Source organism: Numenius arquata, chromosome 8 (assembly GCF_964106895.1).
Source record: "Numenius arquata chromosome 8, bNumArq3.hap1.1, whole genome shotgun sequence".
NCBI lineage: Eukaryota > Metazoa > Chordata > Aves > Charadriiformes > Scolopacidae > Numenius > Numenius arquata.
The window spans coordinates 15770312-15787798 of NC_133583.1; the positions used below are offsets into that span (position 1 = coordinate 15770312).

Sequence of the window (17487 nt, forward strand, 5' to 3'; positions counted from 1 at the left end):
GCTACCACTGAGGATTATTGTTGAACCCACACTTATCAGTGATGACTACTGGAACGGACTGGTCGTCATTGCTGGGGTAACGGGTTCGTTAACACAGACTGATGCGGTGGGGCAACGCGTTTTACTATTTGCTCACTTCCAGACCGAGGCGTTCTCCTGGAAACACGCATCTCACAGGTACGGATCGCAATTAAAGCCTGGAATTGCAGGTGCCAGCTCAGCTTCCCCAGGCAGGTGGAGGAACCTCAGGGCCCGCTCCCGAGGGCCGCGCCCGCAGGCCAACACCGCTGAGGGGGCTCCCTCCCGGCGGGAGGTTCCCGCCGCTTCCCCCCCCTTCACCTCAAGCCGCTCCCGCTGCAAAACGGCTTCGCAGCCGAGCTAACAACGCTGTCGATTGTGTTTGCTTTAAGGAGGGGCGGGAGTTGCGGGGGGGAGTCTTTTGTCTACCCGACTTCGGGGCTGGGCGGAAAAGTTAAAGCGCTCCCGGCATGAACGGGGAGGTCGCCTCAGCGCCGGGCCTGCCCCGCCGCTCCAGCAGCCCAGCCGCCCGGGGACTCCAGCGGGACGGGCGAGGCGGCGGACTTCGTCCCGCTGCCGCTCTGGCCGGTTTCGAAACGGCACGAAGTCTCTCGCACGGCGGCCAAAGGGTGCATTCCTGTGGAAAGTTCCACGCGCTCCCCTGCCCTGCCTCCCCCACAGACCTCTCCCCTTGCCGCAGCCAGTCCTGGGCGCGGGAGCCCCGGCCCCGCCGCGCAACGCAGCGCAGCCCGCCCCCAGCTCCGCGCCCTCCCGCCGGCGGCCCCGTCGCCTCACAGGGAGCGCCCCCGCCCTCCGCGCCGGGCAGCTGCGAAGGGGAGCGCCGCCGGGGCTTCCCGCGGAGGCGTGCGAGTGAGTGTGGCCGCAACCGGTAGGCTGAGGAGGCTCTGAGAGGAGAGTTCCTGGGAGCCGTGAGGAGAAGGGCCGGGAAAGGGCGGGAGAAGGGAGTTGAGGCCGCGGTGGGACTGGAGCGAGCGGTGGCTGCGGAGGCTCGGCCCTCTCGGCTCCACCGCCGGCGGCAGCCCCTCACACACAAGCGGCTCTGAGGGAGGCACGGGCCTCCTCGGCCGGAAAGGAGAAAGACGCGGCCCGTGGGCGCCCCGTCCTGCGGGCGGGATCGGGGCAGGCCACGGTCCCCCTCCTCAGGGCGTCGGGGCGGGAGCAAGAGGCGTTGTGGGCGCCCCAGAGCCGTGTCCGGGCTGCCCGCAGACCTGCGGGGGTGCACAGCAGCCCGACGGCCTGGGCCGGCAGATAAGTTTGTTCATCAGGGAGGAAATGGTGAGGCAAGTAGGCTTTAACAGTTTCGGCCATGGAAACGAAACTCATCTCAGGGTTTCTCTAAGTGAATGAACTTTTTTACTAGAAGGACTGAAGGGAAAGTTAGTCCAAAATGCTCCCACAGCAGATGAATTTAAACTGGTAACACAGTTTGCAGTGGGGAGAAAAAGCCAAGAGCTGTTTTTACCTGAGGGGCTGTCCCTCCTGTCTTACACAGAGCTGACGGGATTTGGCAGCGCAGTGCCATGAAGGGTAAGTGTCCAGCAAAGGTCCCATTGCTCTGCCGCACCAGGTACTGTCCATGCTGTTGCACATCTCCAGGAGAGGGTCATATTTTACATCTGCCAGAGAGGATATTACTGGTTTGGCCCTGGCAAAATGGGACCGTGAGTAAAGGCTCAGCCACAGTGACCATCTCCTCTTTGTTTCGGGATTGGTTTAGAGGAACTGGAGTAGGATAGTGCTCATACAAGAGGATCATGTGGGGATGAGGGTGGGCATGGATCAATATGAAAAGAAGTCATTGACACTATTGTATTCATACATTGAATCCAACTATGTATGTTGGGTTTACATTAAATCAGAATGGCTTGATTTTTTACCTCTGCACTTCAGAACTTAAAAGCACAGAAATTTGGCAATCATCTGCACACTGATTCTCAAAGTCACTTGAATATTATGACCAGGACACTGTTGACTGACTTCACTCCCAACTCCCTCTTTGCAAGATAAAAATTGTCTCAAATGTTACTCTGCAAGTCCTGTTCCACTTGATGTAAAACAACAACAAAAAGGCATACAAAACCATGAAATAACATCTAACTATAAATCTGACAAACATATGTGATGGAGTAGATTCAAAATACTGCTTCAGTTACTTAAAAGTAACACTAGATTTAGCTTTCTTCACTGGTAGTTCAGCCTTCTAGCCCAGACAGTGGGTACCCTAACTGTCTTGGTACATATTTTTGATCACTATTATTTCCAGTTTTATCAGAGAATGGGAAGCTCAAATTGGTTAACAGTAATGATGCACAGTGCCCCATAACTTTTTTAGATTAGCCACCTTATCCACCTGCAGAACCATTTCGTTACTGTCCATTTTTCAATATATTCCCTCTGTGTGTGCAGGATACCTACCCTCCTCTTTGTTGTGGAGGGGGAGCTTTTAAACCTAAAAGTTTAGCAGTAAGGTCCCTAGGCTGGATCCTAGCACTTTCGCTTAGCTTTCTAACAGAGTGGGCAAGCCAATTTAGTCCCTAGGTGCCCTACACGGCCTTTTACATATCTTTTTATCTCCTTTTTGTCTCCTCCTTTTAAAAAAAGTTGCAGTCAGATACCTATGGGTTACATCAGGGTTTATTTCTCACACAAGCCTGATACTGCATTCAGAAATGTGTTACAATGATGCAAGGAGCCCTGAACACCTAACTTCAGAACTCCCAGGCCCATTTCTAGTTACCTGGTGTAAAATTAGAAGTTAAAGTGTAGCAATAGAACTTTCCTGCTGAGATTCTCATGCTCTCCTCACTCTTGTAAGACCACTGTCTATAGGTCCTGCTCAATAGTAATAATAACAGTAAATACATGTTTTTTTAATATGAGCTCCAGATTTTGAAGCTCTAGTGCAATACAGCGAGTGTATTTTATGTTGTTGCAATATCTTTTTCTGCAGGTCTATTCACTGATTCCTGGGAAACATCTTCCTACATGTTCGTAAAGAGGTCCATGATATGTGAGAATCCAGATAAAGACATGCAGTAATAACCAGTAAGGCCCAGAAGACAGCTTTTTGTTGGTGGTAAGTACAGAGCATTCCAGTAGAAACATGTTGTGCAAACCTCCCTATTTCTACATATTCTGTTTTGACGTAGCCACTACAATAATAGACCTGGCCATAAAACTATAATTCCCTACTGGGTAAATTGGGTCAACTTTGCCAGCACATCTCAGAGCCACAGATGACTCTACCTATTAGGATAAAAACTTGATTTTTCCAGTTCCTGGAAAAACACATTCTTGCTGAAATACAGTTCTTAGGAACACTGCACAGGTTATAAATTCTCTCTGGCAAAAGGGCCAGATAAAAATCAAGGGTAAGTTGAGAGTGAAGATGCATTACATTACTTTTTGACTAAGTTCAAAAAAGGTCTTTCTAACAAGACTATCCTTTGTAGGAGAACTTGAACTGTGATAAACCCATATATGCTCATAGAACTACACAGATTATTTTAAAGAGAAGTATCATCATGTTCTAATTTCAGGGCTTCATGGTCTCAGTCCTTGATACCAACCCCTTAATACAAAGTTGAATTGGTCTATGAATTTCAAGGCCTGTGTACGTGAGAGGCTTTTAACAAGTCAGCTTTTAAAAGGGTCTAGACTTCAGTATTAGGGTTCTGGCATAAGGCAAGACATGAGCACTTAGTCCTGTAACATCAAGGCTGCCTTTGGAGTGTCACTTGAGATAGTATTTTCAGGAGCTCAGTGGCCACTGCTTATGCTGTAGCAAGCTACAGCCTCCAAGGATTCTGCAGGATCTACCCTCTTCACAATGAACAAGGTCAGTTGAAGGCTTAACAGCCAGCATTCTGGTTAGGAGGCACAGTAATATTTGATAGATCCCACACCAAAATAAGCAGACCAGTACTTGTTCCAGAGTCTGTGAACCCTTCCTATCTAAACAGTAAGCATTGACCATCTGTAGTACCAAAACCTGAGGGTTTACTTCCTCAGGGGCAAGGTTGATAACTCCACCTCATCATGGCAAATCTCCACCAGAAAAAAGACAAAACTCACATTTTAGGGACAAAGTACCTTCCCCAGATTATCAGGGCCCAGGCCCATGTTCTACCAACCCCATCTTATATTCCTGAAACAATAAAGTCCTGTGACCCAGGTTAAGCACAGGTGTTTCAGAATCGTGTCCCTGTTCATCACAAACAAATCAAATAAAAACTTCTCTACCTTTGCATCTTCCTCTGCTGCATCACAGGAAATTGCCAAACCTTTTTTCCAAGAAAGGATCCTTTAATACCCTCTACCTGTAAAAGACAACCCCCACCTTCAGCTGAGAACAATTTCAAATTGGCCATGTGAGAATCAGCTGTGTGAACTCTGGCCTCAGACCTATCCCCTGCATAATTATTTTTTTTAACAGAGCAAACTGTTTTCCATGGTTGGTTGTTCGTTTTTCCAGAAGTTTGAGTGTTTGTACAGCCTATTACAAGTGTTTCCTAGAGAAGAGTAAGAAATGTATGCTTATTCCCATCCTTTCCCTGAGAGGAAAAAAATAATTTTGCATGTGGAATTGTACATCAAGTTGTAAACAAATATAGTTGTACGTGGAAGATTTAACATTTATCAGGAACCTGCACCTAATTTTGTTGGGCCTTAAGGGCTCGTGTGTGCTCTCACAAACTGTACATTGTAGAGTTTCATCCAAGAAAATGAGTACAGTTCTGTTCCACCTTTCAGTAAGAAAAGGCTGATTATTTCATTAATTCATTAAGACATGCTTTCTTTTACTGAAAAAAGCCCCAGACATTTTATAAAAATACAGGGCTTATATTACAGTGTATTCTATAACTATGAAACCTGAATGTATGAAGAACAACATTAACAACCTAATTCCTTTCTGAAAAATTAGATTTCACAAATATAATACAGTATTCAATATATTTCCAGGAGAAAGCTTGTTTCTCGCTTTCAGATGGACATTATGTTACAGTGTAGCAGCCTCTGGTTAAATTGCCCTCTCTAGAATCGAAAGGAACTGCTTAGATAGAAGCCATGGGCTAGGGCAAAATACTGTTTACAGCCTAAGGATATCCATTTTCACTAATTGTTTGTACCAAGAGGAATGGTTTCAAGGGGAGAGAGCAAGAGAAACACAGGTCAGAACTGGCCGGCTGCATCGGTACCTGTGACATTTAGACAGGCTGTGAAAATCTTGCATTTAGTCCCTGTACCTGAATCTGGGCAGCACAGAGCGAAACCTGTGTTGCTTGCAAGGCTCACAGGCTAAAAAATTGCCATCCGTATCCTGCCTAAGGATCTGGTGGTATTAAATTGTAACTGTCCTCAGAGCACTCCTGCAGGATCTGGTTTTAGTAATAAGGTAGTAAGCCACAGATTAACAAATTTTGTCTTTCCTGTGTTAGGAGACATGCCTCAAAACCCAGCAGTCTTTCACTGTTACACGTGTTTTGTAGAGACACTGTCCATTTGGTCTGGCAGAAGCAACAGTGGGCGTACTCTTCATTTCCATTGTGGTGAATTGGCTATGCAATATCACTGACTGTCAAAAACTTACAGAGAAGTTTATGAAATTGTTGGTTTTCTTAAATTCTTACTTACTAGAGGCAGATGAATGGAGACTACAAGGTAAGCAAAATTCCCGTCCTCTATGGTTTTGACAAATACTTGAAAGTGTGCTTCATGCATCTATCTCAGGAACAAGAAGCAAATCAAAATCAGACTGCATATAATACATAATAGTGTACCACGACTTGGTGCACAGACTGCATTGAAAGAAGAATAAGACAGCAAGTTTCAGAGTAAATGTTTTTTTGGTTTATTGGCATTGTTGTTAACTTTCTGGGTAGTGAGAATCTAAAGTATACCGGTTTTACCTGAAAATGACTGACATTTTAGAGGTCATGCACTTTATTAATGCTAACATCTTAATTAGAATTTTTGTTCATTTGTTTTTCTAGGGTGAAACACTGGATTTTTGTTAGAAATTCTGCAAAAGTGATACTATCAGTAAAGATGTCATACTTAATGAAAGGAGTTAAATGTTGCAGTCCTGTGAATCAGATGCACAAAGTAACAGGAACTCTGTTTAAAGCACACATATTAAAGAACATACTGGGCAGCAATGAACAACAATTCAAAATTTCACGTACATTATCTCAACTTAGTTCTGGAAAGGCAAACACTTACACTTATGTCATTGTTGGAGCTGGATCAGCAGGGTGTGTATTAGCCAACAGGTTGACTGAAGACCCTCTCAGTACTGTATTACTTTTGGAAGCAGGCCCTAAAGATACCCTTCTAGGTAGTAAAAGACTGATGTGGAAAATTCATATGCCTGCTGCATTAACATACAACCTCTGTGATGAGAAATATAACTGGTATTACCACACAACATCACAAAAGTATATGGATAACCGAACTATGTACTGGCCCCGAGGAAGAGTGTGGGGTGGCTCCTCTTCTCTCAATGCTATGGTTTACATCCGTGGGCATGCAGAAGATTATAATCGATGGAGCAGGGAAGGGGCGATAGGATGGGACTATGAACATTGCTTGCCCTATTTTAAGAAGGCACAGACACATGAACTGGGGCCAGATCAGTACAGAGGTGGAAATGGACCCCTGTATGTGTCAAGAGGGAAAACAAACCATCCTCTTCATCATGCATTTCTGGAGGCAACCCAGCAAGCTGGATACCCCTTCACAGAGGATATGAATGGCTATCAGCAAGAAGGATTTGGCTGGATGGACATGACTATACGCCGAGGTAAATCATAAAGTGATCCTTAAGTAATTTGTGTTTCTGATCCACCAGTGATACTTCTGAAATCATTTTGGAGTATGGACATATAATCTGCACTGAATGCCATTTGGTTTTTGAGATTACTGAACAGCTATGACACTATTTACACCCTGTTCATTTCACAGTAGCTTGCTATCAGTCTAGTGTGTATTTAACTGAAAACTGCATTGGCATGCAAGTCGATTCATAATTAAATTTGGGAAGAAGAGTAGGTTTTCAGAATGTCATTGTGAAATTTGTTATGTTAAAATAAAATCTGTAGTTATTATATCAAATGACATTTGCCTTGAACTGTATAAACTATATGAGGGCTTTCCCTCTGTAAACATCCTGATGGTTATTGGTCAAAATCTTAAAGAATACTGAGCATGACTATTTTGATGTTTGATGACATTGTAGGTAAAAGATGGAGCACAGCTAGTGCCTACCTTCGCCCAGCCTTATCACGCCCAAATTTGTCAGTTGCAGAGAAGACACTTGTAACAAAAATCTTGTTTCAAGGAACAAAATCCATTGGTGTTGAGTATGTGAAAAATGGGCAAAAGGAAAAGGTAAGACATTTTTATTTTCCAGTAAGAAAGGTATGAGTCAAAGCACAATTAAATTTTTGTTTTAAAACAAACTTTTATTAGAAGTGGCACTTTACTATGCAAAATGTCTGCTTTTCAGATGCTGTGTTGTCTCTTCCAGTATATGGTTGTCAATTATTCTACAGTAGGTAATATTTCAGCTGTATCGATTTAGAGATTAACATCTCCATGATATTTCCGTCTCTTAGTATTGAGGGGACAAGACATAACTTGATGTTACCTAAGAGTGTTGTGTAAGGTTTCTGGCTGGAACCTATGGTGCAATCATGCATTGTCTCAGTGTATTGACTAGTGCTGTCATGCTGATGCTCCTGAAAAACAATTCTGAAAATGCTATTCTGGCGTAGGAAAATCTGTAAAAGATATTGAAATCTGAATGGTTCAGGGGATAAATAATGAGTCATTCACTTCTACGTTACCATTGAGTTTTGGGATAGTAATGATGAAACCTAGTGATGAAACGTTCCTTATGGTTGGTTGTGGAATGAATATTTTCCAGTCTCAGTCTATCTTCCACTGAACATGGATCGTGTGGAAGGAAGCTTGAGTTCCCTTTACAACTTAACTCTGTGGATAAACAGTTCATCTTATGCAGCTTTCATTCCATTGATTCTATAAGATCTAGAACATTGTCATTTCCCTTAAGTCTTTAATATTAAAGCTGATTATGGAGTATGCAACTAGGAAATTGCCAGAAAGGGATTTGTATGTTAATAAATTATGATATATAGTCACAAACAACTATGAAACGATTAAAAAGTGTAATAGCAATATCCTGAAGGAGAGGACAGTACAAATTTTGGTGGTTTGAGTTCAGTAAGGCTTACAAGACTCAACAGGCAATTGTTCTGTGACTTGAACACCTGCTAGAAGTTAAAATGCAATATAAATAAACTGTTTTTTCATTTTCTAATGCACAGATTAAATCTGTTGTTTTCTAAGTGGATTGCTAAAATGATTATCGTTAACAATGTAAAACAGAAGTTGCAGAAAATGTAATTGATTTCATGAGCTATTAAATGTCTGCAAAAACAGTGTTTCTACTTGCTGTTCTTGTGCCTTTATCAAGATTAATTTTGTTGAAGAAAGTCTTGGAAAGCTAATTACGTCTGATCAAAGGCTTTCTGAATACTGGACCACTTTAATTGCAAAATTCTTTATTGCTACGAATTTTCATACATATTAATACATGTATGAATTACACATAATGAATTATATATATTTATATAATATATTATGAAAAGTACACCTCAAAGTACTTGCCTTCCTCTTTTTCCCCCCAAGTATTAAAATTGCAGGACTTGTTTGCTTTTACTTTCTGGAAAATATTATACCTGTCAGGATGGAAAAGCTAATAACTTTATTACGTTATGAACATCGAGATGAGACACTTGATTACATTAAAGTGTTTTTGGGTTTACAGTCTGTTTTAGGTAGGATCTCTTTTATGTCAGTCATCTGTAAAGTTAAAAGATCATCGAAACCTGATTCAAGCATGATTGAAAACCTATTCAAGGCACTGGAAAGACTTAATTGTTATTTCAGTAGACAGACGGATGCCAGAGAGTTCCCAGTACCCCAGTAAGCCCTTTGAGTAAAGGGAAAAAGTATGTGGAGGTATCATTATTTTCTTACTCCACAAAGTTTTTAACAGTGAAAAGCACTAAGGGGGGTAGTTCTGGTCCTAAATTTAAGAGACATGACAACAGCGAAGAGATAGCCCCCGGATACAAATGACACAATGATTTTGGTGTTACTAGATGGGAATATTTTGGGGCAGAAATCCTTGGAAAGAAGACGTGCCAAAAATACTTGCAGAACAGGTTCTAGAAAAAGAACTATCCAGCATAGAAAATGGAGTCAAAGGCAGAGGAATAGTTTACAGCCTATAACATGGGCAGCTCAGGGCTCAGACTCAAACTGTTTGATGAAAAGTCTGTCAGCAAACAGAATTATATATATACCTGGTGTCAGGGTCTTCTCAGTAGTGCTTTAGTGGTTGAGGGGCTTCTGAGGACTGTGGTGAGCTAAGAAACTACACATTAATCTTGGTTGAATTAAGAAAATAAGCTCCTGAGAATTTTTGAGCTAGCACATCTCTGAATTCAAAATCTTCCTTAGGAGTTTCAGTTTTACAAATGTACAAAACATTACTGAAAATGGAAGAGATGCTTAGCTGACTGATCCAAGTGCCAGAGGGACTTTTTTCCTGGCCAGTAGCACAGGAGTTCATTGGCAGCCATGGTACTGGCTGAGCTGAATGTTTGTGTGCCGTACAGTTTGAATGGTTTGTAAACGTGGGAATAAATACAGAAATGATCAAAGTGAAAGCTTGATCATTTCTCTCTGCAGAAACTTCTGGCAAGCTGGGAATACATTTAGAATGAGAAAAATATGAGGGAAGGGTGTCTAATCTGGATCAGAATAGCATATCTGAACAGAAACTCTTGACATGTTGCTTGCATTCAGATCAGGCTTAATAATGTTAGGACATTTGTGCTCATTTCCTTTTAGGCTTTTGCCAGTAAAGAAGTTATTTTAAGTGGAGGTGCCATAAATTCTCCACAGCTGCTTATGTTGTCTGGGATTGGCAATGCAGATGATCTAAAAAAACTGGGGATCCCTGTTGTTTGCCATCTTCCTGGTAATTTTATTATTTCTTTTAACCTTACATCTTCCTATGGATGCAATTCAAAGATCATTAAATGAAATGAACCCATGAAATTCAGTTGTCTTTATGTCAGGTTGTGTGGACTGAAACTAAGTGTTACAAATCAGTGGAAACATGCATGGATTTTAGAACTGAGCAATAAACTCCTACACTTTCTTCACTACATTTGATAGTAAAAAATGCCTTTCTGAAAAATGCCACTGAGTACTTTTAAAGCAGCGTGCTCATCATTTAGAATTTTGATTGGGTTTTGATCCACAACAGATTGTATAAACTCCCACTGTCATATATAATGAAAGATAGAAGGAATAACATGAACTTCTCCTTTAAACTAGAAAAGCTAGTACTGAATTTAGAAGTCTTATCTGGCAATTCTAGAACAAGTAATGTGTCTGCCATTTAACTTTCTATTTTCATTCTAGTTATGCTATGTTTAGGTAAAACCTTACTCTGACCTGAGCAAAAGGCTGATATAAGTCATGGTCTTGGTCTTAGTCATCACTGCCCTCGTAAGAGGTTAGTTTAGTTCCCATTTATGCTGGGTTTTGGTTGCAAATATTGTGTGTAATCATTCTGTGTGAAATAACTTTTTCCCCCTTCCTTTCTTCTCCCTCCTCCCCCTTTCTACTCCCCCCCAGGAGTCGGCCAGAACCTTCAAGATCATTTAGAAGTGTACGTCCAGCAAAAGTGCACCAAACCTATTACTCTATATAATGCACAAAAGCCAGTTAACATGGTGAGGATTGGTCTAGAATGGCTTTGGAAGTTTACAGGTATGAAGCAAAGTATGCAATCATTCTACCATTGATTGCGTTACAGCCTTTTATCCACAAATTTCGAAGCCTAGAAGCCTTCATATATAATTTTCTTCATGTCCTGGGAAATAACTGGAATCTGCAAGTGGACTTGAACTATTTCTTCTTTTTCTAAATCAGAATCTTTTAAAACAGCTATTATATCTTAGGTAACAAGGGAATTTTCTATACGCTGTTTTTTAACAGTTTTATATGTCTCTCATTTTAAGAAAAACTCTACATTTAAAAATCTCGGTGCCACTGAGAAAAGCTGTTGTGAAAAAAAAGGAGAAAAAGTTCTATTTGAAATAAATATCGTGTCAATAAAAACATATTGTTGAGCTGAATTAAGTTTAATTAATTAATATTTTAATTAATAATTATAATTATTAATTAATAATTATAATTAATTAATTTTAATAATTATAATTATTAATTAAAATTATTATTAATTTAAGTATAAATGCCCCAAAAGAATTAGTTTGTTGCTCTGATCAGAACCCTTTAGGCTTGCATGTAAATCAGAAGTGACTTTTGTTAAAATGACACATGCATTTTACAGTAATCCAGCTGTAAATTTTACTTTAAAAAGAATCTGTAAAAGTAATTCTTGAAATCAGTAAAATAGTTTGGCTAAATCTGAAGAATTCATCACTTGCTGAATTATTTTGTTTGTAGCTGACAACTTACGGCTGGGTAGGTGTGGCTTTTTACCATGAAAGTAAATATTGAGGGCTGACTCATGGTTTTAAACGGATGTGAAAATACAGAATATGAGGGGCATTGCAGGGTCTTCATCTTCCCCCTCCAGCGCAGTCACTGTGGAGGGCTCTGCCCATTACAGGTGACTGGTGGGATAACTACTGCCTGGTGTGGGGCGCGCAGGGCAGTAATATCAGGATGCTGCAGTGGTTTCCCTCCACACCTCTGAGGATCGTGGGACCAAATCTGCCTCTGAAGTTAGACCCTAGGCCTGCCAGTTACACGGAGATAACTAACATCCGACTAAGTGGGATTTCCAAAGTTATGCATACTTACATTTGTCTAGTGATTAAAAAGCAGATGAAAGTAATGCATTAAATTACAAGCTGTTCGTAATGGATTTGCATTCCTTGCGATTTCCATTGTACATATGAATTATTTGTAGTAGTGAAACCAAGAGTTAAGAAGTGGATTTCTCGCTTTTAATGGCATTTTCTCTTCATTTACTCTCTTTAGGTGAGGGAGCCACTGCCCACTTAGAATCTGGTGGTTTTATCCGAAGTGAACCAGGGGTTCCTCACCCTGACATTCAGTACCACTTTCTCCCTTCTCAGGTGATTGATCATGGTCGAGTTGCTTCCACAATGGAAGCTTACCAGGTAGGTTGTTGAAGAACATATTCCAGTAATGTTCTGTAGTGATTAGCAAGGAGGCTTATGCTCTATTATAGATATTGATAATTTGGCTTTATTCTGAAAAACACTTTGTTCAGTATAATACAAAAGAGCTGGCATAACCTCCTACATTGGGGAAAAAACACGAACTTGTTACTTGATATTGCTACCAAAATTATGTTACTTTTTATCTCTGGGAAAGTAAGCAAGTATTGAACAGCTGTTTAAGTATTTGCACCACTGAAGTGCCATAGTGCTATCGATTAGCATACCATTGTGCTAGATGCTGTACAACACTAGAACAAGGTGTTCCCTCTTCCACTGCAGTTTAGACGGAGGTTTAAGAAAGAATGTATGAGGCCACTCTTCTATTCATTGGCACAAATCCAAGCCCCATTTCAAACTATGATCTTGTTCCAAAAGTCTGCACTAATGCTGGGGAGCTGTCACTGAATATTTATGTTTCTTCTTGTTAATCTCTTTTCTTGAGTGACGAGAGTAATTTAGCCTGATTGTATCTGAATGCTCTGCTACTGCTAACTTGGAATGCTTGTATTTTAAATTAAAAGAACAGCTGTGAGTTGTTGATAGGTATATTCCCATCCCCTTATGGAATATCATATTTACAGAAAATTTATAAAAAATGGAAAAACATTCAATGGCACTTTCCATTATCTCCCTTTAATGTTTACATTTGCTTAATTTGTAAAGACTGTCCAAATTTAAAAAAAAAAAAAGAAGTCGTACTGAATTTGGAAATAGGTCTGGTGGGACTGTGTCACGAGTATAGCATGGGTGTTGCAGGTCCATGTGGGACCCATGAGGAGCACGAGTGTGGGCTGGCTAAAGCTGAAGAGTACAGACCCAAACGACCATCCTATCATCGAGCCTAACTACATGTCAACAGGTAAATGCAGCCTCTCCTTGCTCTGATATCAACTTATTCCCTGCCCATTTCAGTAGCAGATTTTCATATCAACACCAGTTCAGAAGTGCTGGTTGGTGCATTGTTACTTATTTCTCATTTATAAAATTCAGTATCAAAAGAGGCCATCATGCAAAGCACTGTATAAGCCAAAAAGAATTCCCTGTTGGGAATGCAGTCAGGGTTCTTTGTGTTTGCTGCATCACGCTGTTCATTCCATCCCCTCCTCTGCTTGTGAAGGAGTGGATCTTGTGTGCTGCTTTGTGCTGAGACTAGTGTCCTTGGCGAGACAGGGAGTATAGCAAAATAAAGAGCAGTTCTTCACAGCTCACCTATTCCCTTTTGGGATTGTGCAATCTAAGTGACAGTTTTGTTCATAGTGAATGTAAATACCTGGGACTTTGAAAAATATCCTACTTCATTATGGCTTTCAGCAATAAGTGAGAAACTCTCCCTCCAGCCGTTTTTCTTTGATGCTGGTTTTTTCTATTATACATTCTGTATGTACTACTAAATTAAGGGTGTACTTATAGTTTTCTTATTTTCTCTTCCTACAGAAAGAGATGTTTGGGAATTCCGCCAATGTGTCAAGTTGACCAGAGAGATCTTTGCTCAGAAAGCTTTTGATAAATTTCGTGGGCCTGAAATTCAACCAGGGAACCACGTTCAGTCCGACAAAGAAATAGACGCTTTCATAAGGCAGAAGGCTGATAGTGCTTATCATCCTTCCTGCACCTGTAAAATGGGTCAGCTTTCAGATAGCACTGCTGTAGTTGATCCCCAAACAAAAGTAATTGGTGTTGAAAACTTGAGAGTAGTAGATGCTTCAATAATGCCCAGTGTTGTCAGTGGAAATTTGAATGCCCCAACTATTATGATAGCAGAGAAAGCTGCGGATATAATTAAGGGCCTCCCATCGCTTCAGGAGAAAAACGTTCCTGTATATAAGCCCAAGACCTTGGAAACACAGAGATAAACAAATGTTCTCATCCTTTCACATCTTTTTACTCAGGCTTTCATCAGCATGTTGGTATCTCATACTGAACGTGCCGACAAAATAAATACCATGCAAACCAACATATCCTATTAAATTAACTATTAATTTGAATCATTCCCTTATATTAGACTACCTATTCATTTTTTTAAATCAGTTGGCTTAAGCTGCTTACTTTAGTTAAACACAACCTTTTGTGGTACAATCCAAATTTTTTGTTGAAGACAAGCTACTTGTAAATGACAAGACAGTTGTGCACATAAGCTAGAAATACTATGCAATTGTTTGAGGAATGGAAGAGATTAACGTGTGCTATTTTGAAAATCATTGTAGTATGCCTCTTTATTTAAAGGAAGGATTTTAACTGCTGTGAGAGCGTTACCCAGGATAACAGCTAGTCAGTAATCCCCACATCCTGCAAAGAATCTTAAGCAAATGTAAGCATTTATACAACTGATTATTCACAGGCCAAAGTAGTACATATCAGAATTCATTGGACAGAGGAACCTGCCTGTGTTTGGAATTTGTCAAATGTGTTTTTTTATGAGAGGAATGCAGAGTTTACAAATCCTCACTTAAAGTTAGACTTTGCCATACTTAGCAGTCTTAACAGTATAGTATTCATAAAGAATACATACATTGTATTTATCAGAAACTTATTTTTCTAAAAAACGCAGAGCAGGAGCTGATATTAATAAAAATATACTGGAAAACTGGAATTCCTCCTCGCTTTTTTGCAAGGAGCTTACTAGAATTCAGTTTACAATTTAATCTGATTTAGTTGTACCACTTTATCATTTAGCTTACTAGGAGATCTGCATTTCCTATAATGTCCTTAAAGTTACTGGTCTTTGCTCAAAGATGAGTGTTTGCAAAAGATATTTCTCAGGAAATACTCTGAATGGTGCCTTACTATTATACAAATATTATTAAAAAAAATTATAGCCAAGGTAGATTTTAAATTAAAGGTTACTCAAAATAACTACATAAGGTGAGATATTGATGTTACAGGAAGAGATCTTTTTAAATTAGAAGGCAAGTAACTTATTCAGTGAACGAATGTTATATTTTAAATCTTTGTTATACTATCTTCAGATGCGCAAAGCAAGGTATGGGATCTTTCTTGGCTGCTTTCTGTGTCAGTCTAACTTTCAGATACTGATTTTTTTAAAAAAGAAAACAAACCGAAAGAAACTGGTCTCACTGAATGAAACTGAATCCATTGAATTGTTTGGATTCATTAAGTATTCCAAAATAACTTCTGACTAAGCAGCTGTCAAATTATAAGGTAAAAGCTTCTGTAGGCTAAGATTGCTTAGGACTTGTGGTAAACAGAATAAACTCTTTTTTTTTCAGAAAAAATGGAATTTTACACCATTTGAGCAGATTGTAAAAAAAAAACTTGCTGACTCAGATGTTGGCTAGAGGGACAACTGCAGATGTTTAAAGCAGACACTTCTACCTGGTGCTGCTGGCTGTAAGGCAGTGGTCGGAAAGCCCTGCTGCTAACTGAGGGAAAGGACTTCATTCATTAGAGTATCTGCATAAAGACAAACAAAAGTACTGAAGATGGAAGATGATAGCAGTGAACTCTGTTCCAAAAAGATACAGGTAAAACCTTTCTACGTGTGATGCATTCTTTTGGAATGAGGGGAAGAGCAAGAATATTTTAAGTAATAGGTGATTGATTAGCTGTGTTAATAAGACAGTTCATCTGATGCAACTGCTTTTGGGGAAAGCATGAACTGCCTATGGTGTACCTTTTTAGGGCAAACAGTTTTTATTCAGCACCTGTGCTTTTGAGATTTTCATGTAAAGGTACTCAGCAGGTATCTTAGTGTCATTTGGGATACAAAGTATTAGGATACTCAGAATAATACATACTGGTGAGACTTACCACAGTTCTGTGCCACTGAGAGGGGAAGCAATTTGGAAAGATGGAATACTGAAGTTCCTGCATTTGCAGATTTACAACAGGGGTTTCGACTCTAGGCATGCAAAATAGAAATTGTTATTATGCAACTGCAGAGCTTTAACTATGTCTGACATAACTCACTACTGAACACGCGCACAGAGCTATCCTCTGCCATTATGTAAAGCTCTAAAAGACGAGGAAACAGCAAGGTCAGATACACATGCCAAACTGCGTGTGTGTCACACTCAGGTACACATTTTGCAATCAGATAGCCGGCCATTTCTTCTGAAACATCATCATCTTTTCTTGCAGTTCTAAACATACATATACACCTTGAAAATTCCTCCCTTTTTAAACATTTAAATATTTCCATTGCTGTGACCCACAGTTGCTTCATTAATTTAGGCCTTCCTGCTATAGAATGTTGAGGCACCTTCATGACATTCCTTTGATGCAGCGCTAAAGCACTGGCTCAGGTATTTGAAAGCTTTGTTGCCCTGGGGCAATCTTTAGGTAGCATCAAGCTACCATTAGATTCTACTGCATTGTATCTAGCTGCTGATACTGAATTCCTGTTAAAATTGTTCTTTCTTCTAGCAGAGTCTAGTCTGCTAAGGGATACTTAGAACAGGTACAAGATATTCTAACATGGTCTGTGGAGCACTGGCAGTCTGCTAGATAAAATTAACCATCTTTTACACCCTATTGGATTGCAGAGCACAGGCTAATAATTCGAGAGTTTAACTTATTTAACAAAATAATACAGTGTATAATTTAATATTACTCCCAGTTCTACCCAGATATAAATTTTTCTATAAATGCACAGATGATACTACATTATGTATTCAAAAACAGTTAACTGTAAAAGCTGTTTGATGTAAGAATTTGGAAGTTACTAGACCTGCCAGCATGGCTTGAACCAGCAGTGGTACCGTGAGTGAGAACACCAGCATTTCCATGGTAATAGCTTGCTGCAGATGCCACTGACACAGTTGGAGGTCTCTGGCTGGGGACAATGAGATTAAGAAAGACAAGTGAGCAAAAAATGTTTATTTTGTACACATATTTCAGTTCAAGTTGGTTTTGTATGAGAAGTGCCTTTAACAGCAGCAGAAAATAGCAGTATTTGTAAAACTGCATTATGTTTAATTTATGTAAGGCCATTCAAGGTTTTGTACACCAGAACTTTTGATGTTTCTGCAGCTTTAAATCCTTTCCAAGTGTTTGATTTCATTTAGTCTGCAGCCAAACGAGGCAGCTATATAAACAGCGCAAAACTGGAAAGTGGGCTTAGAACATGCATTTTCTATAAAATAAACATAGAAACATATTTTGAGCAATAATA

The 17487-nt window shown here is 40.1% G+C and overlaps 1 protein-coding gene across 1 annotated transcript; it reads left to right on the forward strand.

The window, feature by feature from the left end:
- The first annotated feature begins 6038 nt into the window (after window positions 1-6038).
- Window positions 6039-14943, forward strand: CHDH (choline dehydrogenase). Its single transcript, XM_074152423.1, has 7 exons — window positions 6039-6841; window positions 7277-7428; window positions 9982-10111; window positions 10777-10911; window positions 12151-12293; window positions 13113-13215; window positions 13791-14943. Exons 1-7 carry the CDS (start codon window positions 6088-6090, stop codon window positions 14207-14209), a joined length of 1836 nt encoding a protein of 611 aa, XP_074008524.1. The 5' UTR covers window positions 6039-6087; the 3' UTR covers window positions 14210-14943.
- Window positions 14944-17487: the final 2544 nt, after the last annotated feature.